General features: G+C 35.6%; 3 protein-coding genes across 4 annotated transcripts in view; 2 read left to right on the forward strand and 1 right to left on the reverse strand.

The window, feature by feature from the left end:
- LOC125059499 (agrin) overlaps nucleotides 1–21,496 on the forward strand; it is a 45,158-nt gene that overhangs the window by 7,163 nt on the left and 16,499 nt on the right. Inside the window, exon 2 of the mRNA XM_047663933.1 lies at nucleotides 17,605–17,745. Coding sequence (XP_047519889.1) covers nucleotides 17,605–17,745 — 141 coding nt within the window. The remainder of the gene's footprint in view (nucleotides 1–17,604; nucleotides 17,746–21,496) is intronic.
- Nucleotides 7,469–11,284, forward strand: LOC125059501. Its single transcript, XM_047663937.1, has 2 exons — nucleotides 7,469–7,826; nucleotides 10,018–11,284. Exons 1-2 carry the CDS (start codon nucleotides 7,559–7,561, stop codon nucleotides 10,695–10,697), a joined length of 948 nt encoding a protein of 315 aa, XP_047519893.1. The 5' UTR covers nucleotides 7,469–7,558; the 3' UTR covers nucleotides 10,698–11,284.
- Nucleotides 8,743–11,271, reverse strand: LOC125059500 (protein ALP1-like). 2 transcript variants are annotated; one of them, XM_047663935.1, is made up of 3 exons: nucleotides 10,973–11,271; nucleotides 9,432–9,646; nucleotides 8,743–9,167 (listed from the first exon to the last, which is right to left on the reverse strand). In XM_047663935.1, exons 1-3 carry the CDS (start codon nucleotides 11,269–11,271, stop codon nucleotides 8,758–8,760), a joined length of 924 nt encoding a protein of 307 aa, XP_047519891.1. In that variant the 3' UTR covers nucleotides 8,743–8,757. The 2 variants fall into 2 exon arrangements, with proteins under 2 accessions (XP_047519891.1, XP_047519890.1); XM_047663934.1 differs by having other exon boundaries at nucleotides 8,743–9,646.

Below are 21,496 nucleotides of genomic sequence, written 5' to 3' on the forward strand. Positions count from 1 at the left end.
AATGTAAATCTTATTTATTTGAAAACCTTTATTTGTCACGAAAGCAAATACTAGAATACAAAAACTGCATAATCAGCAAGTAGCAATCAAAATACATAATAACAATTTAATTATTTTAATTTGTCTATTAACTGTAATAATCACATTTAAAGTAACTTCTAGCAAGGCGATTCCAGTTTGGTCACTATGGAGTAGCTGTTTTATAGAACAACTAGCAGACCGGCCAAGCGTTGCTGTGGCTAAGGTTTTTGTTTTATTACATAATAGCAAACTATTCAAGGGAAACGGTAGGAGAACACCAGTCATGGGGACCACCATGCTTTTTTGGTGGTTATGCCATTAAATTGTTGCTTATGTGAAACGTTGGTACTTTCAACACAGCGCCATCTGTTAGAATTGTGACTATCAAATAATAAACAAATATTTTGCAATAAAATAATATTGCGGGTATAAATTGAGATGTAAGCTATCTTTTAAGTTGGATCAAACTACACACGGTGTGCAAATTTGAATGAAATCGGTTCGGTAGTTCAGGAGTCCATAGCGGACAAACAACGTGATACGTAATTTGTACGTATTTATGTAAACATTTGTTTTTTTTAAGGCCAGTAGGCGAGCTTTCCTCACAATGTTTTCAGTATAAGTGTTGAACACATAGAAAGTCCATTGGTGTGTCAAGGTTAAATCTGCTCGTATAGAATAATGATTTTGAACTCGAAATCTAACCAATAAACAACGAGACGGTTAATTATAACTAAATCGATTTAAAGTGAAAATTCTAGTAATAACATCTAAATTGGATACTAATGAGCTAGAAAGTCAATTACTTTCGAAATGTTAGGAAACTTGTATTACCGATTCGTGATTTTGTATTACGAGTATTCGATTCTGTGAGCAACAAAATTACTGATTTATTTGGGTACAGATTCTTTTGCTAAAAATCACTTAAGATTATTTATTTCGTTCTTAGAGCTAACGTTAGTTTTATATAACAAAAACAATTATACTTATTTTTATTAAACAGTGAGGGAATGGTGCCAGCGTTATAGGTACACTGCCACTATTTATAAATTTTTAATTATTATTATTGCTATATATAGGTTAAGAAAATTGTAAATACTTAAATTGTTATGTTTAGATTTTATTTAAATAAATATATTGTAGTAAAGGCATAGCCAAAGAAGGAATATATAATATACACAAAAAAGATGTAGATGGTGTGTGTGATGTGTAGATAGTAGAGCTCGAGCGTAAACACAAATCAAGCTATAACCCGCGGCACGTAAGTCTAGCGCTGACCGTTATTGCGCAGAAGTAAAAAATAAGGTACCTGAGGGGGGCTAGCGGAATGAAGAGCGTCGATTGGCTCTCCAGTCGCATTTTCTCCCCCGCGCGACAGTACACATGCGCAGCAATCCCCTCCACGTATCGGCCAGCGCTAGACTTACGTGCCGCGGGTTATATTAGGGCTTAAATATAAAAAAAACGTGTGTGTACTTAGATAAAAATCTTTTCAAAAATTTTATCTTTCGCCTTTTTCTACTTTAGTAGAAAAAACTACTCTAACAAATGAAAAAAGGTATTTAACACATTGAAAGTTTTATTATAATGCATTATCTAGTTAAATAAAGTTTATTTTAACCATAAAAAGAAATATTTCTACATAATTAAAGAAATGGACATTTTTTATTTTAAAATGTTGACTATGCTAACTTGAGGGTGTCGGTTTTTGGTGATGTTTCTTTCTTTGTGACAAATTTTAAGCCGTTTATAGTAGGGAGTTTATTGATAAATGTAAAATAAATATTGAACGGCTAGAAAATGGGGTAATCTTACTTTCTCATGCGCTCGTGATTTACGCGAAGAGAAACCAGCGCAAGGGCATTATAACGATGTCAATATTTATTGAACATTGAAGTATTGGAGTTGGAGAAAGTATTGTGTAAGTAACTAACTGTCTACAGAATACTAAGATTAAGATTAACTTCACGGCACTGAAGTATTTCCGAACCAATTCTGCTTAGGGTCCTTCAAGATAAGAGCGTACAAATTCTTAAAAGGCCGGCAACGCACTGGCGAGCTTTGGCAATGTGTGTTCACGGGCGGCTGTATCATTTAACATCAGATGAGCCTCATATTACATAAAAAAACGTTCATTTAGCGTCGTTTTATTTTCATTTGTTTATAATAGCTGTTTTTTTCAAAAACAACTACTAATTTATTAATATGAAACAGCCTTCAAAAATAATTGTTCAAACGTGTTATTTAATTAGGTTTAAAAAAAACAGAAAACTCATTCAAAGTAAATGTCAAATCATTTATTTCAATTAGGCCTATTTAAAAGGCACTTTTGGAAGTCAAAATAACGAGTTAAAAACATAAAAAAATGAGTAGTTCCCCTTCCAATAGGTTTCATATGGAGAAGAATGGGCTAGAAACTCCATATTTACTGGTTTGAAATAGTTTTAACAATATTTTGTATACATTTGATAATCATATGTGAAGACCATGTACCTAGAACAATATAAACTACTATACTAAAATAAATTGGCGCATTATAAAAAACAATGCTGATAACTAAATTATTATGTTGCTCGCATTAAAAAATATTTCGACCATAGATTTTCTTTATAAAAAAGGATCAACATACAGTCAAACAGTGTGTGAGTTGCGTCAAAGTTGATTTCTTAAAAAAAAAAGATAAAATCTTGTATGACTAGATTAGCAACCAGTTTATTTTGTCTAGTTTGATTTGATCATGTTTCTAAGTATTTACAACATAGGTACATGTCACTAACATGAGAAAAAAACATTTAAAAAAGTAAAATCTATCACGCCACGCTACGCTATTATTTCATTTGAGACCATCTACCAAAAAAACCTCGCGGGCGTATTGGAAACGGGCCCATTGCTACTATTTCCTGTATCTCTGGAGGCAAGCTGTAAAGACTTGCTCCGAAATAATATATTTTGGCGGTTATTAAACTTTATATGTATCTAAGTAAGTTAATAAATTTTATGGCATTTATTACTAGCTGTTCCCTGCCACGCTTCGCTGTGGTACATTGTGATTGAATGGTTGAGAAATGAGAAACAAAACAAAGAAAACATTTCATATAAGTTTAATTTTGCAATACTTGTGGAAAAAAAATGTTAAAAACAATTCTTGATGCGGATTATATATCATGCTATTAAATGTCAGCTCGATCGGTGCAGAACTTTTTGAGTTTTTGAAGCGAACACAAACCAACTTAATATTTTTTATATATACCTAACTAGCTGACCGGGCAAACTTCGTTTTGCCATGTATATCATTTATAATAAAAATATTTAGGGGTGAACTACCCTTAACATTTAGGGATGAAAAATAGATGTTGTTCGATTCTCAGACTTACCCAATATGCACACAAAATTTCATGAGAATCGGTCCAGCTGTTTCGGAAGAGTTTAACCACAAACACCGCGACACGAGAATTTTATATATTAGATTTATATGTGTAATATAATGTACACTTATGAACGTCAATGAAGAAATACATATTCAATGCTTCTAAGTTTACATTTACTGCCAGTTCTCAAATCAAGGGAACGTACGCGAAGAACTGGCAATAAACTCTCCCCCTTTCTTTTTAGTCGCCAAGTTTTTTGTTATACAAAATGTTTGTAAGGAGCTGCAACCATTACTACCGTTAAGCGTTTTGTGTGTGTCATGGGTTTACACAGACAATTTTGTTTACGAACTTTCGCATTTATATTAGGTCAAATTATAATAAACACGAAGCTTTCCTTGTGAAATTTTCCTGCATTGTGTACGCCGTTCGTGTCATAACTTTCTATTTTACCCTCGAAAGTTTATCTTTTGATTTCTATCTTAGAGTAAACCTTTCTATAGACAAAATATGGATATAGCAGATTTAAAAGTGATAAAATTTATCTAAAGAAGTCCAAAGACACTTGCAAAGTAATGTGGAAATACCAATTAACAAAGCCTCGATATTCTTTATTTATATTCAAATTAATAAATCAGTGGAGCTACAACCTTTTTAGGTCTGGGCCTTAGATTTCTGTATCTGTTTCACGATCGTTAGTTAAAAGTAGGTGATCAGCTTCCTGTGCCTGACGCACTTAAGGCAAGACGGTTTCCTTACGATGTTTTCCTTCACCGTTCACATTCAACCGCGAATGTTGAATCCGCACATAGATAGAAAGTCCATTGGTGCAAAGCCGGGGATCGAACCCACGACCTCGGGGATGAGAGTAGCACGCACGGTTGGACAAAACTTCGTATAAAGCGAAAAATTTATACAAATATGTATGTAGGTACAATTAAAGAAAATTGATCGAGCATGTAAAAAAAATCCTTTCAAAAACTAAAAGTAACTAACTAATCAGTGTAGTAACTATATTAGTTGTTTTGGAAAAGTCTATATACTTTTTGTACTTATCTATTAAAACTTTTCGTATTCAAAAAATATTGTAGCGACAATTCACAAATCGTGCAAACGATATAAATGGTCCGAGCTGCAACGCTTGTCTTCGCCCACGGTGAACTTGATAGTCCTTTAGGGTTGTCACTGGTTCAGATATTATAATTAATGTATTAAATAAATAAATAAAAATCCTTTAATTTTTTGCAAAATCAGTTACATTTTTTTAAGAAAATAAATTACACAATTTTTTGATAAATTAGTCGAATCACGGCTCTACCTTAAAACAGCTCCAAATTTTTTTCTACATATTTCCATCACTCGGCAATGGTGTACTATGCAATAAATGGCGCATGCTCTTTAACCCCATATAAATTAATTAAAACATCATGATTTGTGAAATGAATGAAAAAAGGTACAAATTTTTGGCTTTAACCTAACCTAACCTTTTTTCTATCGGCTTTGTACGCTTAAAAAAAACTGTCATTACATGCATGATGTAAATGAAATTGACTCAGTTCTCAGTGAATTAGATTAGGTTTTTAAATTTATCGAAATAAACTCCAACCGGGAATAGAACCCGATACCCCTCACCTAGCGGACAGTTGATACGACCGCTAGGCTATGATGCCCTTAACCTACCTCTCTCTTCCACATTTTACAAAATTAATTATAATTGATAACTATTAAAGACCTTGTGATAGCCCTAATGTAAAGCTGGGTGTACACAATAGTAATTTATTGAATTATCTTTATAGTTCGAAAGCACACCGTAAAGCTGTCTAGACTAGGCCTAAATCTTTTACTTTTTATTGTAATTGATATCGAGTCAGGTGGACGGTATTTATAATCTAGCTGAGAGCATTTTAAGCCCTTATAGTAAGAACTCCTTTTTCATTCTAGAACAAAAAAGAACTTTTTTTAGTATTTGAATTACGAACGTCAAATTTTTTAATGCGTGGTCTATAGTCTATGGCAACGCTATAGCATGTTACAATTTTATATTTCGTATGTATCCTCTTCCGCTTTAGGCGCCATTCAATCGTTACTTTATTGGCCTTTTTATTGAAATTGATATCAAGTCAGGTAGTCGGTATTTATAATCTAGCTGAGACTATTTTAAGCCCTCATAGTAAGAACTCTTTCTTCTAGATTAAAAAAAAATAAACTTATTTTAAGATTTGAATTACGAACGTCAAAATTATTTTGTATACACAGAATAAACAAAAATTCTATAGTCTATGCCTATGACAACACTAAGGCTGTTACAATTTTATATTTAGTCTGTATCCGGTCCCGCTTTTGGCGCCATTCGTTATCTTATTGCCTTTTAATAAATACGGTTTAAGTCAGTCGATAAGATATGTATGAAACTTACATGAAAATATTTGCACATTTTATTGTAAAATTGTATTATAATAAATACTTTGATTGTTTGCATTAACTAACGCCATATTTTGATACGTACGTATATATATTCAAAAATATCTTAAAATTTTGATTTGGGTGAAATTTCGAATGCCGCCTCGACGTCCGATGATGAAACTCAGCTTCAGGTATTAATCCGAACAACTCCTCTGAACACTCTCTTTTGTTTTATTTTGAATAAAGCCTAATTTTACCCCTGTTCTTCTTTCCATGCAGTTTTGATAAATTTCCCAGTTGTTTGTCAATGCCCAGGTCTGATATTTACGTATTTTAAATCGAAAATAATCACTGGCCTCTATTTCTTAAACTTATTTGAATGCTATGCTGCTTAATTCACAAGAAGTTATCTCAAGATCTTCACAAACACCATTGACCTAACGATTTCTATTTCGTTCATGAGAAAGTGACTATACGTTCTGCATGCAAATTTACAGTAATCCTGGACCGTGCATAGCAAATAATTGTCACCCTCATAAGTTATGCTCGCCTGGTATTCTAAACCTGTTTTCAATTAAGTTGCCTTAAGTAAAACTAAGTTTTTGTTTTGTCTTTTTTAATTCATATTTTTTACAGTAAACTAAAACCTCGTTGTTGAAGCAATTATTTTAAAGGCACATTTAGGGGCCTCATAGCCTAGCGGTCTTATTAAGTTGCAGCTAGGTGAGGGGTACCGGGTTCGATTCCCTGTTCGAGGGCAAGTTTTAATTTAATTTAAATTTTAAATCTTTGATTTTCTTATTTGGTGATTACGTCAACAGTAATTATTTACTTTTTTACACATATTACCCACACATTGTCTTTACTTGAAAATTAATATCATTTTCGAGGATTCCTACAAAAATTAATATGTTTATGTACTATTACTTTTGAGACCTTTGTTATCTTTTGCTGACAAGATGAACGGGGGGATAAATTACAGTAAATTTGCTTACGTAATATTTGAACGGCCCCTAGCTATGGTTTTGTTTAATGTCATAATAATAATAATAAAAAAAAACTAACAAAATATTTATCTAGAATTGAACTGGTAAAATTAGAAGCATTAAATATGTATTTCTTTTTTGACGTTCATAAGTGTACATTGTGTTACCTATATTAATAAATGAATTTGAATATGAAATATCTTTACGATTTTACCGCCAACGTGCCTTAGAAAATCTAGTGAAGATTTTCCTGGCCCTTGACACATTTTCTTAACACCTAATAGACCCGATTAGGATGTGACCGCATTCCTCGTTCAAGGTTTGATTCAATAGGGTTTAAACTCTGGTTTGCTAATCATTCTAAAGGTTGAAGATATGATATTATGATTAATACTTTAGATTTTCCCGTAGTAAAGAGAAACAATAACTACTAGGTCATCATTATATATATATATATATATATTTATATAAAAGAGCAAACGGGTAGGAGGCTCACCTGATGTTAAGTGATACCGCCGCCCATGGACACTCACTTTGCCAGAAAGCTCGCAAGTGCGTTGCCGGCCTTTTAAGAATCTGTATGCTCTTTTTTGAAGGACCCTAAGTCGAATTATTTCGGAAATACTTCAGTACGGGTAGCTGGTTCCAAATAGTGGTGGTGCGCGGCAAAAACTGCCTTAAGGGCCGAAACACATAAGCGCGTTGCGGCGCCGCGCCGCTGAAATCGGCAGTGCGCTATAGCGGTGCGGCGCCGCAACGCACGACGTGAATTCCAGCGTTATGACGTCATACTTGTTGACAATGATGCAGTTTGTTTCTAACACTCTTGCAAACAACACGTGTCAACCGAGAAGCAGTTTTAAAATTAAAATGTCTGACGTTGACGTCGATCTGTTTATATCTTCGGTTCAGGAACACCGTTGTTTGTGGGATACTAGTGACGAAACCTATAAAGACAAATTTATAAAACAAGAAGCATGGAAAAGCATTTGTGAGATCGTTTATGTTGATTACAAGGAAAAAAACTCAACCGAAAAATCAAAACTGGGTAAGTAGTAACATATAGTCTTAGGCATTGATATACAAAAAACCCAAGATGCACAGTCTCATATAAAAGTAACGCTCGAAAGTGTCCCGAAACACTATTTCTGTCCATAACAGTATATGTTACAAGCATATATTATTGCAAAATCAACCTTACGCGAATTGCTTAAAGTTGTTATTACAACGCAGTGTATACGTACTTAAAGCAATAAAATTTTACGACCGACCGTGGTCGGTAGGACAAGGTATTGAGTGGAGTCGAACATGACTTTTTTATTTACAACTATTTAACATAATTTTAAATTTATCCGACTTTTCGGGTCCTTTACAGCGTGAGTGGTCACGGTGACTGAAGACAAAAGGTGTTGGATGTTAAATAGTTGTAAATTTATAATAATACATAACTTTAATCCGGTTAAAAAGTTTTTTCTTTAAATTAAAAAAAATCCCACACTTTATATAGCGTAAATATATTTGTCAAAAACTACACACAAAAAAGTTCAAGAGTACATAAATTTATTTATAAAAAAAAACACAAATAAATAACATCGACTCCACTTGTAGACGCGAGACTATTTGAAATGAGCGCACAATTTAGAATGTTGCGCTCATTTTTTGAGGACGTTTTTTTGACGTTGAGTGTGCATCTTGGGTTTTTTGTATATCAATGGTCTTAGGCAATGATATTTTAAACTAAAGATAAGTTATGTTCATAGTAATTTACGTTTTAAATCTGTTCCTGTGTTTAAATCATTACCTCCCAGCAATCCAAAACTGCACACATTTGCAAGTTTTACTGATAAGCAAACCAAAAGATATGAAATAAAACGCAATTGAAAGAGATAGCTATAATTTTAATGGTTGCACTTCAAACGTTTCTTGTGCATAGAGTAACATTTATAGTCGTAGAGTGGACACTTGATTCAAAACTATATTCATATTTTGTTTAATTGCCAACTTAGGGCGCCAACATCACTGGAAAAGTAATTACAAAAATCATTCCGTATTAGATGTGGGCTTAAATTATTTTCATTTGCTGTGGGCAAATGCAACATTTGCAGATCAGAATCATCAAAGATAATGTCATCGGTCGCTTGTACTCCATCTCGATTCAAAACAAAGTTGTGCATTACACAACATGCCTTGATAATGTCTGTCGCAAATTCGTATTGCACATTCATAGATCGATGAAATATGCGCCATTTATTGGCTAGGATGCCAAAAGCGCACTCGACATATCTTCGGGCACGACTCAGTCGATAATTGTAAACTCTTTGTTGTACCGACAAATGTTTTCCTGAGTAAGGGCGCATGACGTTATTCGAAATTGAGAATGCTTCATCTCCTACAAAAACAAATGGAGTTTCATTTTGAGAACCTGGTAAAGGCTTTGGTACAGGAATAGGTAATTTGCGTGTCATAATCAAATCATAAAGTTTAGAGTTCTGGAAAACGGTGGAGTCACTTTCCTTGCCATACGCTCCTATATCGACAAAAATGAATCTATATCTAGAATCTACAAGAGCTAATAAAACTATTGAATTATAGCCCTTATAATTGTAAAACAGTGATCCACTGTGCGCAGGACATGTAATACGGACATGTTTACCATCAAGAGCTCCTATGCAGTTAGGAAAATTTGCTTTCTTGTCAAACTCAATAGCGACATCTTCTAGAACCTGTTTTGTTATAGGAGGTATATTTTGACTTGATAGATGTTTCCATATGGCGCGACAAACTGTCCTTACAATTTTTGCTATTGTACTTGCTCCTCGGAAGTAATTCGTATGCATGGTTTTAAAGTCACTGCCGGTTGCTAGAAATCTAAAATGAAATAATAATTAGTAGGCAAATAATAAAATAATACAAATGTAGGTATAATCAAACTCAAACCGCGCAGGTAATAGTGTTGCTAAAGGAATAGATTTTCAAAGATAGACAGGTAGTTTTTCAAAGAAGTACTCAATAAATATTTTACATTATGGTTGTTCTAGGCAAAGTCAATCAGTTTTTAACTTGCCTAAGTCAAGAAAAAGCAGAAAATTATTCTTTTTCGGCGGCCAGCCATTTATATGAAATTGGATGGACCGAAAGTACTTATGAAAGTTACATCAAATTTTATATGTAGTATAAATGGAATCTAGGGAATTTTAGTCTTTATTACTATTTTTCACTTGTGAAGTTTTTTGTTGCAGGTAATGATTTAGTCAAGAAGTGGAAGGCCATAAAAGATAATTTTGCTAAATATCAAAAAAAACTAAAAGATGCCAATCGATCAGGAGCTGGAGCTGCAAAAATTAAAGAATATCACTTGAATAAACAATTACAGTTTTTGAAAAAGGTTTCACAAAATGCAACTGATTCCAGTTTATGCGTAGCGGAAGGAGATATTGAGAATGAAATAACGGCATTGCCTCGTTATAAAAGTCAACCACGAAAACGAAAGGCAGATGATAAGGATGATATTGAAGAAGATTTATTGGCAATATTAAAAACACCGGAGAATAGACATTTGCATTTTTTCAAGGGGATTTTACCATCTCTACAATCGTTAAATGAGAATCAAACATTGATATTTCAAAGTCGGGTGCTTCAAATATTAACCGACATTCTTCAACCTTCAATTCATCAAAATACACATCACGGCTATAATCAAGAATATCAGCATCAGGGTTACAATCAAGGATATTCAACTATGAGATACGATAATACGGTTCAGAGTGGCTACCACACTTCTACTCCTGGAAGTTCGATTACTGAACAGAGGACTACCTCATCATCAAACCAACAACGTCCAATAAATTCACCATTTTTACTGGACGAAACGTCAGCTACTTCCTATGTTTCACAAGATGAGGAGTTTGATTTTTCTTAAATTGATCATTACATTTTTTAAGGCCTATTAAAGTATTCTTAAAGTAAGAAAATTGTATAATGCAAAAAGCTTAATTTGATTCTGTCTTGTTTCATTTGAACCTGGCTTTGTACCACTAGGTACCCCCAAACCATGAACACTAGTGATGCAAAATTTTTATCGACACCCCGCTAGTACCACAGGTGTATAAAGCCAGGGGTACAAATAAAACTAAACATTTGATTCCGAGTGCCATAAACATCAATAAAAAAAAATAAGAAACCTATTTGTTTTACCTTAAAGTTAAGCCCAGCATTTCCAAAGCAGTAACTGGTTTTCTTCCTTTATTTTTTTTCTTCTGTATATATTTTGATAACTCGCTTAATAGCTCTTCAAATGATGATATACTCATTCTAAAGTAGGCAACAAATTTTTTTTCGTCTATCTTTAATGCTTCGTATTTTTTAGAAAAGAACTCGCCATTTGGATTCATACCCTTACTTAATGGATGTATCCAGTATCTTCTTTGCCGTATTTTTAAGATAGAATAATGTCTTCTTAATAACAAATAAGCAATAAGTTTATTACGATCCATCGCAGAGAGACGTCTATCCACACTCAAAAATCACGAGAAAATGGTTGCCCTACCATAATGCCCTGTTTCGCGACGCCGCAACGCGGCAACGCAACTGCCGATTTTGGCGTTGCGGCGCCGCAAAAATAAGCAGTTTGCGTTATGTGTTTCGGCCCTAAGTCCATATAATTATTATTGTTTAGTTATAATATTGTCCAAAATATTATATTAGTAGCTTTAAAGTAGTATAGTCCCGACTTTAATTTGAGTTTTCTCGTTTAAAATATTTTTAACATTTCTGTATCTTTAATTAAATCCGGTGCAAATATAAATCTTCGATTTTTATTGTTAAATCGTTAAAGATAATCTTAATTTAAAATTCGCCTTAAGTAATTTAAATTGCGGTGTCAAACATGACAGCGACATTTATTTTGTAGTGTTTGTACGATGTACATTATGTACATTACTACCTACTCTACAATTTCTCACTTAGTGAATGTAATTCTTTGAGAAATAAAGTATCGTTGAACCGATTTTTTAATATTTTATAAACATCTATAGAAATCTTATTATCCATAGACTATTTAAACATAACAGTAGCGATTGAATTCCCTATGATAGCGATCAGATACGACCTTACGGAAACAGTTCCCCCATCAAAAGATATAATCGAACCCTTTATCATTTTACGTGAACCGAGAACGGCATTCACAATTGTTTATAACGGTCATAGTAGCCAAGATATATGGTCATTTAACCAGGGTTGCCACTTAATACTAATTCCTACTAAAGTCAACTATATTATTATACTTAACTTATTGACGTTACTCACACACTGTTTGACTGTATGTTAAGTACTTTCTTTTTATAAAGAAAATCTACAGTTGCAATATTATTGAATATTTGAGCACCATGTATCTACATAATAATTTAGTTACAATTATGCTGATTTTTTTTTTATAACACCATGGGCCTATTTTATATAGTATAATCTTTTAAATATATAATCAATTATTGATTATAAGCATTGTTGGTCGTAAGTTCGATCCCCGGCTGTGCACCAAGGGACTTTCTTTCTATGTGCGCATTTATCATTTGCTCGAACGGTGAAGGAAATCATCGTGAGGAAACCGTCATTGTCTTAGACCCAAAAAGTCGACGGCGTGTGTCAGGCACTGGAGGCTGATCACCTCCTTGCCTATTAGATTTAAAAATGATCATGAAACAGATTTAGAAATCTGAGGCCAAGAGTTAAAGAGGTTGTAGCGCCACTGATTTATTTTATTTATCAATTATTAGTAATCATAGCAATCAAATATACAGAATTATTTATAATTTACAATTTTCTTAACCTACGTAATAAAAATAATTAAAAATTAATAAAAAAGAAAATTAAAACAAATTTAAAAAGTTTGGTCCCTGTGGCAGTGTACCTTTAACGCTGGCAGAATTCTCGCTGTATTGCGATACTTATTCGTTGAGCGAGGAAAGCTCCAGTTAGGGTCACCGGTACTAACCAGGCGCCAACTTAAATCTTTAATTAGCGTCTGTGCACTTGAACCCCACGTCCAAAGAGAACAAAATCAAAGTTGGAGGAAAGACTCTTATATTTGAGCCGTTCATTATTAAACTATTAGATTTATTAATTACAATTTTAGTAGTTAGTCACCGGTAGACCTTCAATGAATGCCATTTTTACCTTGCCAGCAGTGCCATCAGTTGCAGAAAGGTCCATCACTTTAAGGAGGTTTTTTTAAATAACCTCGCAGTGTGAGTTTTTCTTTCTTTACGGAACCGGTCGTACTGGCGGCTGAAATATTTAGGGTCCAAGAAAAGAGCTTAGGGATGTACTTGTAAGAGCCAAGGCTGTACATTTTGCTTACTCAGGCTTTCTTAGTTTTATAAGCGTGGCGATTTTCTAAATCGTCGGAGTTATGCCCCGAAAGTATAGACGTAGGCACCCTCTTTAAGTTACATTGCATTAATTCGTTTCACAGCAACTAGCATTTCATTCAATCAATCAAAATACGTTTATTCAGTTTAGATACGTCTTAGGGCATGCTTATGAATATCAAAAACGTTTACAAAATTTGCGAAAGAGCAAGACTACGCCATCCGTTCGCAAAACTACCAGGAATATGAATATAAATCCTCTATTATATGTTGAGTACACGCTCAAAGCTTATACGCTTTGTATAATATAATGTCGTGTACTCAAATAATTTATTTAATTTTCTATACTAGCTAAAAGCAAAATTTAATGGATAATAATTTTGATATAAATGTTTATAAACTAAAAAGTTTCACGAGATAAAAGTTGTCCTGGTGCTAATGGATTTTCCTAGTCTGCAAAACATTGAGATACTCTGTCGAAGTCCGGCCAAGAAATACGCGGGTATTTCCAATACTAAAGATGTTCTATTTAAGTTTTTTCGTACGTTATCGGTATAGGTTAAATAAATAAGATTAAAAAAGCTTATAGGTTTTTACTGACACAATTGTTAAATGAAATTGGTAGTACTTAATTATCCTGGTTACCATTTACTTAAGTTGTACATATACTTAAGTTATTTAATACATCCGACGACAACATAGTTGGGGAAAGCTAGAAAATATTAAAAAAAAACTTTTACTAATATTATTATTATTATTATTTTCTACTTAAAGTATTATTCCTTTTCTTTCTTTTTTTTTCGACTGAGGCGCAAACTTGCTGATGTGGTATCTGGCAGAATGACCAGCGCTGGTCATAAAACCTAAATTTCGTGTAAAATTCTGTAAATTCGGGGCGCCCTGTTAGCAGCCCCGCGGTAGACAATGCGTGCCGTCCAAGATTTTTATCTCAAACTTAGATACCTCGCTAAGGGTTTGCGTGTCGCCATGCAATTATTCTATTTATTTTATACTAGCTGGCCTGGCGAACATCGTACCGCCTAACAGTCGATTCTTTATTTTTTTTTAAATACTTATTCTGCTATTCGGGACACCGGTCTAGCTAGTAAGATAAAAAAAAGAAAGTTGATAAGACAACAAATACATTATGTCAAAAAATTAAAATTTACCTTCCCGGAACACATGAACTTTATGATAAATTTAAAAATTTATTAAAGTCAATTTGAAATTTATTAAAGTTCAAATTGACTTTTAAGTATTATTACGAATATTTTGTATGGGAATATAGAAAAGTGTTGTTTTTAGACTTTTTCACTCAATTTTTTTCATTTTTTCCGTAAGAACTCCGTAAGAACCATCCTCGTACTTCAAGGAATATTATAAAAAATGAATCAGACAAATCGGTCAAGCCGTTTTCATGTTATGTCGTGACAACGGAAAACGGGTTTCATTTTTATAAATATAGATTTAAAGCCATTTCTAGAATATCTATATATGGTTGTGTTCAATTCAATTAGTTTGATAACACTTTGATAGACTTATCTGTCAAGACATTAGCGTACGAATTCCTAAGTTCGGCAACGTACTTGAGCCGTCTACAGGTAAATTAGCTTGGAGAAATTTTTGCGTTTGTAGTAGTGTATGGTCAGCAAATAAAAAAAAAAACAACATTTTATTTTTAGTTTTTATTTTTTTAAAGGTAATATACGTTTGTGGCTGGAGCACACCAAATGCGTACACGTCTACGCATACGCACTACGTACTAATACGGACGTGAAAATGTGTATCCACTGCATTGTAATCTATGGAACTGTATGAGGCAGATAAGCCAGTTCCAAATATTACAAGCAGTGAATGCCGGTTTTCACTTCAGTGAAGACGTGTATGAATTAGGTGTTCTCCGGCCATAAATGTTTTATTCTAATAATTCATCAACCCCAGGCATATCACAATCATCCCCATCCTCGCTTTCATCAGATGAATTATTTAAATTAATTATGATTCGTTCTGATATTGTGTCTAAAGCTGCGTCTCTACCCTGATATTTGTTTTCCTCCTCAATAGCATGCAGACAAACTTTTCTCCATTCCTCTACAGTTATGGCGTTCATTTTTTCTTCAGCTAATGACATTATAACCTTCATATTCATTGCGACATTCTTTTTTGCGACATATGTTTTCACTATCCCCCATATATTTTCTATAGGATTAAACTCCGGATGGTATGGTGGTAAACGCAGCACAGTATGACCGTGCTGTCGTAATATTTCGTCTATCTTGTACTCTACAAATCTCGCCTTGTTTTGCAGAATCAGTTCATATAATTGAGGCTTAAGCAACGTGGATGAATGCTCAATGTTTCGCAATGTCAGCCAGTCAATCATTTGCTGTTTTCTAGAATTACTATTCGGTGCAGGATTTTGTATTGAGTTATGATATGGTGCGTTGTCAACAACAACAACACTATTTGGTTGTAAGTTGGGTATTAATTGAGTTTGAATCCACCTTGAATAGTTGTCATAGTTCATATTGTCGTGGTAATCTCCACTTTTTTGGTTGGCTTTAAACATAAGCAATGCATTTGGTATAAAGCCATCCATACCACCGGCATGAACAATGATTAAGCGGTTGCCTTTCGATATATGTTGCTTCAAACCTGAAGTGCTTCCATCTGACCAAGATTTCGAGAGGGTATGTGATGTATGTATATATGTTTCGTCGGTGTAAACAATTGGTCGGCGTTGTTCACGATATTCAGCAATTTTCATCAAATAATTAATTCGCAAGTATCTAATTTCGTGTTTTTCCATAAGAAGTTTCCGGTTATCTTCTGTTTGCTTCCAATTAAAACCTAATGACATGACGTGTTTTCGTAACGTGCTGACACAACCTTTATAATCGATATCTTCTTTTAATTTTGCGTGCAAAGTTTTCAAAGTGGGAATTTCTTTATTTGTGATGTGGAAGTCATGAATTGTTCTTCTGATAACTTGCTGATCAAAGTTATCGATTACTATTGTAGGTTTACGATTCGGTTTCTTTTTAGGAGATTTAAATGTTACTTCCTGATCTGAAGGTCGACATTTGCTTTCTGATACTACCTTTCTGACGGATGCTATTGAAATTCCCGTTGATTTAGCAACTAATTGAGTGGGAGTCATAATACTGCTCGGGTTGTTATTACACTCATTTTCGAAATATTTGTACAAACAGTACAAAACTTCTTTAGTTTGAGAAGTCAAAGGCTTGCCTCGACCATGTTTTAACACTGGAGCCATTTTTAATTAACAATATAAAGTTGCAACACTTACACACAAATTAAACACTTCAACAAATATTATAACAATAATAACAAACAATAACAACAATCAACAAATACAAAATTTAACAATTAACGTAATAATTATAATTTTTGAATGAAGTGTGTGCTTTATGTTCTAACAGTACCAAGCGACTGACGCCGGACTGCACGTGGCACCTGCGGACAGCGTAAACTGGTTTATTCTGGTTTTGTGCGTGTTTCCACTTTCCACTATCAAGTGACGATTTTTTGCTTTAGATTGAAATATCTCGGAAACGGTGCGTCCTAGGCCAAAAATAAATTTTGACCCCCCCGTAGACCCCCCGGAGTTTTAAAAACCTAGATGAAAGGAAAAAAAAATATATATCGGTCTCTCCTCTTTGAAGTTTCACTTCTATCGTGTGTGAATCGCGCACACACCTTTTTTTTATAAAGTCAAAACCTTTTTTTTTAAATAAAAACTTGTTTTTATTGATAACAAAAATCAGAGTGTTGCTAGGGATAAGTATAATATTAAATAGTAATGTTAGGATATCGAAACATTTTTGTATAGGCCAGAACGATATAGTGGAAACGCGCTCTAAGATCTGAGTAATATACACACCACTACATATGCAAAAATTTCTCGAGACTAATTTCACTGTAGTAATGTACGTTCATGGGTAGTATGACTTAACATCAGATAAACCTGCTGTCAATTTTCCCGTGTACTAAAAAATTACATAAGGCAATCAGAAATATTTTAATACAAATGATTATCTAAAAAAAAGTACTAGACTAAGAACTTTACTTATCAAAGTTTTACAATAATTTGTAAACTAAAAAAAATCAGTTCTCATGATCATTTGTCAACCTAATAGGCAAGTAGGTGGTCAGCCTCCTGTGCCTGACACGCCGTCGTTGTTGGGTATGAAGCCGGTTTCCTCACGATGCTTTCCTTCACAGTTTGAGCGAATGTTAAATGCGCATCAATATGGACATTCTTTCAATAAAGAATGTCCATTGGTGCAAAGCCGGGGATAGAACGTACGACCTCAGGGATGAGAATCGCACGCTGAAGCCACTAGACCAACACTGCTCACGAAAATAAATTTTAATACTATCACATCGTAAATGAAATTGTTATAGTAATCTGTTTATTAATTGAACTCTTTTTTCCAGCTGTATTCTGGTGTGAAGGCGCAAGAGACGCGTCATGTCCGCGAATTTGTGGTCCAGCACTTCAGGGTGAACCGGTTTGTGCGACCGACGGATACATATACCCATCGTTATGTGAGATGAGGAAGAAGACTTGTGGAAAAGGTTAGTCAAAATTATCGATAATTACGTTAAGCAACAGTTGTGATGGACAGAATTGTGATGGGTCAAACTAGCTAGTTTAAAGAAAATAATTTTTTCCTTGGAATGTATTTCTATGTATCGCTCTCATTTCTAGATACTTTATCAAAGATAAAAATTAAGTACATGGTTTATATGCCAAAATTATCGATCATTATCGTTAAGCAACAGTTGTGATGACCACAATTGTGATGGGTCAAACTATCTAATGCAAAATAGTTAATTTAACTACGTACATGATTAATATATTTTTTATCTATTAATGTTCGTATGTTTTCTGTTTCATATATTTTGTTTATCAATGTAATCTTTTCTGGCTTTTTATTGTCTAAGTTTTTTGTATATGTGTAGCTTTAAGATTACTTATACATAAATTTAGTATTTATAAAAAAAACGAAAAATAAAAAAAAACGATCATTAAGGTTAAGCAATAGTTGTAATGCCCAGAATATTGATGGGTCATTCTATTTAATTCCTTATTCCTTCGAATGCATTTATATATATATATATATATATATATGTATAGATACTTCATCAAGGAGATAAATTAACTACATAAAGTTTTGATTACTATAACAGAATATAAATCATAAACTAGTTTCGCTGGACAAATGGTTTGAATGTACACACCCACATGTATTTAGACTTTGTTAATGCATTCCAGTAACATAATTTATAGCTTAGAAATAGAATAAATTGTACTAAGACTATGTTATGACAGGAATGAATGAAACCATAAACTGGCGATAGCAATGTTTATTAGTTTAGTTTAAGAGATTTGTTATCTGTACGTGCGCGATCAGATTCTAAGATATTAGATGGGCTGAAAAGTTCGTAGGCTGACACATAGATGGCGCTACTATTAAATTAATATTTGGTAAATTTGTTGAATTACGGCTCCACCTTAAAACAGCCTTGCGATTCTGTAACTCACTTTTCGAACTCACACAGCGGTTTACGATAAGGAGGGAGTTTGTTTCTTGTTTATCAGAATGCCAAATCGTAAAATGACTGCTTTCGGACTGATTTAAAATCATGATTTATGAAATGAAAGATAGTACAAATTTCTGTCTTATCCTAATGTAATTCCTAATATTTTAATTTAGCCCTTACCTTTAAAAGACACGTGTATATATTTGACAACTACGTTGTACTAGTTTGGAGATATAGTATTTTGAATGAAGAAAATTTTGTTTGTTTAAAATATCATACATAATTAAAATAATAACGATTTTAACGCCCACCATGCCGATTGGCTCGGCTCTGAAACCACCGATCACGCGGGAAGATCCTTTCACGACTTTGCTTTAGCCTACGACCTGACACAAATGGTCCCTGCGATTACGCGAATACCAGATGTGGATGGTCATAAACCCTCTTTGTTGGACCTTCTGCTGACTTCACATCCGGAGAACTATCAAGTCTCTGTTGACCCGCCATTGGGTTCATCAGATCATTGTGTGGTCCGGAGTACTGTGCCTTCTACGCGCCCTTCACGGCCCCGCTTTATGGGTTGTCGCCGTATTTGGCACTATAAGTCAGCAGATTGGGATGGGATGCGGTCTTTCTTTGCGTCCTTCCCTTGGGGGCCTATGTGCTTTTCGCCGGAAGCTCCAGATTCCGTCGCCACCTCTGTCGCCGAAGTGGTTCTGCAGGGCATGGAACTCTTTATTCCATTTTCTGCGGTGCCGATCGGTGGCAAGTCTCAGCCCTGGTTTAAACGTTCTTGCAAGGCGGCCTCGCGTCGAAAGCGAGAATGCTTTAAGGCATGGGCGGAAGCGGCGAAATCTCGTGATGCCAATACCAGCGAACTTAAAACAGCATATAACTCAGCCTCCAGGTCCTTCAAACGGGAAATCACTAAGGCAAAGTCAGAGCACATTGCCGGATTTGGCGAGAGATTGGCCCAACTCCCTTCAGGGACACGAGCCTTCTGGTCTCTCGCCAAAGCTGTCCAAGGGAATTTCTGTCAGCCCGCCATTCCGCCACTGCACAGGGAGGATGACTCTCTAGCCCATACTGCGAAGGAGAAGGCCGACCTTTTGGGCTGTCTCTTCGCGTCCAACTCGACTTTGGATGACCGAGGGAGATCACCACCGACCATTTCGCGGTGTGATTCTTCGATGCCGGAAATCACATTCCAGCAACGTGCTGTCCGCAAAGCACTTTCTTCCTTGGACATTCATAAGTCGAGCGGGCCGGATGGTATCCCCCCAATTGTGCTGCGTACTTGTGCTCCTGAGTTGGCTCCGGTCTTAACGCGCCTTTTCCGGTACCTGTACTCGCTCGGCACTGTCCCGAAGTGCTGGAAGACCGCTTCGATACATCCGATCCCAAAAAAAGGCGATCGCTCTGATCCGTCCAACTATCGCCCAATAGCTATAACCTCCTTGTTCTCCAAAATAATGGAAACCATTATTAATAGCCAGCTCTTGAGGTATCTAGAGGGCCACCAGTTGATTAGCGATTCTCAGTACGGCTTTCGTCGTGGTCGCTCAGCTGGTGACCTCCTTGTATACCTTACCCATAGGTGGGCAGAGGCAATTGAGTCCAAGGGGGAGGCGCTGGCGGTAAGTTTGGACATAGCGAAAGCCTTCGATCGGGTGTGGCATAGAGCACTGCTCTCGAAGCTTCCAGACTACGGGCTTCCCGAGAAATTATGCGATTGGATCTCCAGCTTTCTGGCCGATCGGAGCATCAAGGTCGTCATCGACGGAGCATGTTCCGACCTTAAACCCGTAAACGCTGGGGTCCCACAAGGCTGTGTTCTATCCCCGACCCTATTTCTTCTGCATATCAATGATATGTTGCAACTTAGCAACATTCATTGCTATGCGGATGACAGCACTGGGGATACTCTTTACACTGGCCGGGCAGGTATTTCTCGGGCAGTTGTTGATGAGTACCGGAACAAACTTGTGTCTGAAGTCGAAACTCTACTACGTGGAGTCTCAGACTGGGGCAGACAAAACCTAGTCCAATTTAACCCCAAGAAGACACAAGTTTGCGCGTTTTCCGCTAAAAAAATACCCTTTGTCGCTACTCCTCTTTTCGAAAACACTCTTCTTAAAGCCACAGCCAGCATTGGAATACTTGGCGTTGACATATCGAACGACGTTCAGTTTCGCGGTCACTTGGAGGGAAAGGCTAAATTAGCCTCCAAAAAGCTTGGTGTGCTCAGCAAGGCGAGGCAGTACTTCACTCCGGGCCACCGCATGCAACTATATAAAGCGCAAATTCGGCCCCACATGGAGTACTGCTCTCACCTCTGGGCGGGGGCTCCCCAGTACCAGCTCCTTCCACTTGACCGTATACAACGCAGAGCGGTTCGAATCGTCGACGACCAATCCCTCTCCGATCGGCTTGATCCTTTGGCGTTGCGTAGAGATGTGGGGTCACTCTGTATCTTCTACCGCATTTACCATGGAGAGTGTTCAGAGGAGTTGTTCGGATTAATACCTGCAGCTGAGTTTCATCATCGGACGTCGAGGCAGAATACGAAATTCCACCCGTATCACCTCGACGTCCGCCGTTCCACAACTGAGCGTTTTTCAAGGCAGTTTTTGCCGCGCACCACCACTATGTGGAACCAGCTGCCCACTGAAGTATTTCCGAACCAATTCGACTTAGGGTCCTTCAAGAAAAGAGCGTACCAATTCTTAAAAGGCCGGCAACGCACTCGCGAGCCCTCTGGCATTGAGAGTGTCCATGGGCG

This window comes from Pieris napi, chromosome 20 (genome assembly GCF_905475465.1).
Source record: "Pieris napi chromosome 20, ilPieNapi1.2, whole genome shotgun sequence".
Classification (NCBI taxonomy): Eukaryota; Metazoa; Arthropoda; class Insecta; order Lepidoptera; family Pieridae; genus Pieris; species Pieris napi.

Excerpts from the sequence above, each read along its gene's own strand:
- LOC125059500 (XM_047663934.1), bottom strand. The coding sequence starts at position 11,271 with ATGGATCGTAATAAACTTATTGCTTATTTGTTATTAAGAAGACATTAT. Across the intron at positions 9,647-10,972 it reads ATGCTGGGCTTAACTTTAAG|ATTTCTAGCAACCGGCAGTG; the intron begins GTAAAACAAATA and ends ATTTCATTTTAG.
- LOC125059501 (XM_047663937.1), top strand. The coding sequence starts at position 7,559 with ATGACGTCATACTTGTTGACAATGATGCAGTTTGTTTCTAACACTCTT. Across the intron at positions 7,827-10,017 it reads AACCGAAAAATCAAAACTGG|GTAATGATTTAGTCAAGAAG; the intron begins GTAAGTAGTAAC and ends TTTTTGTTGCAG.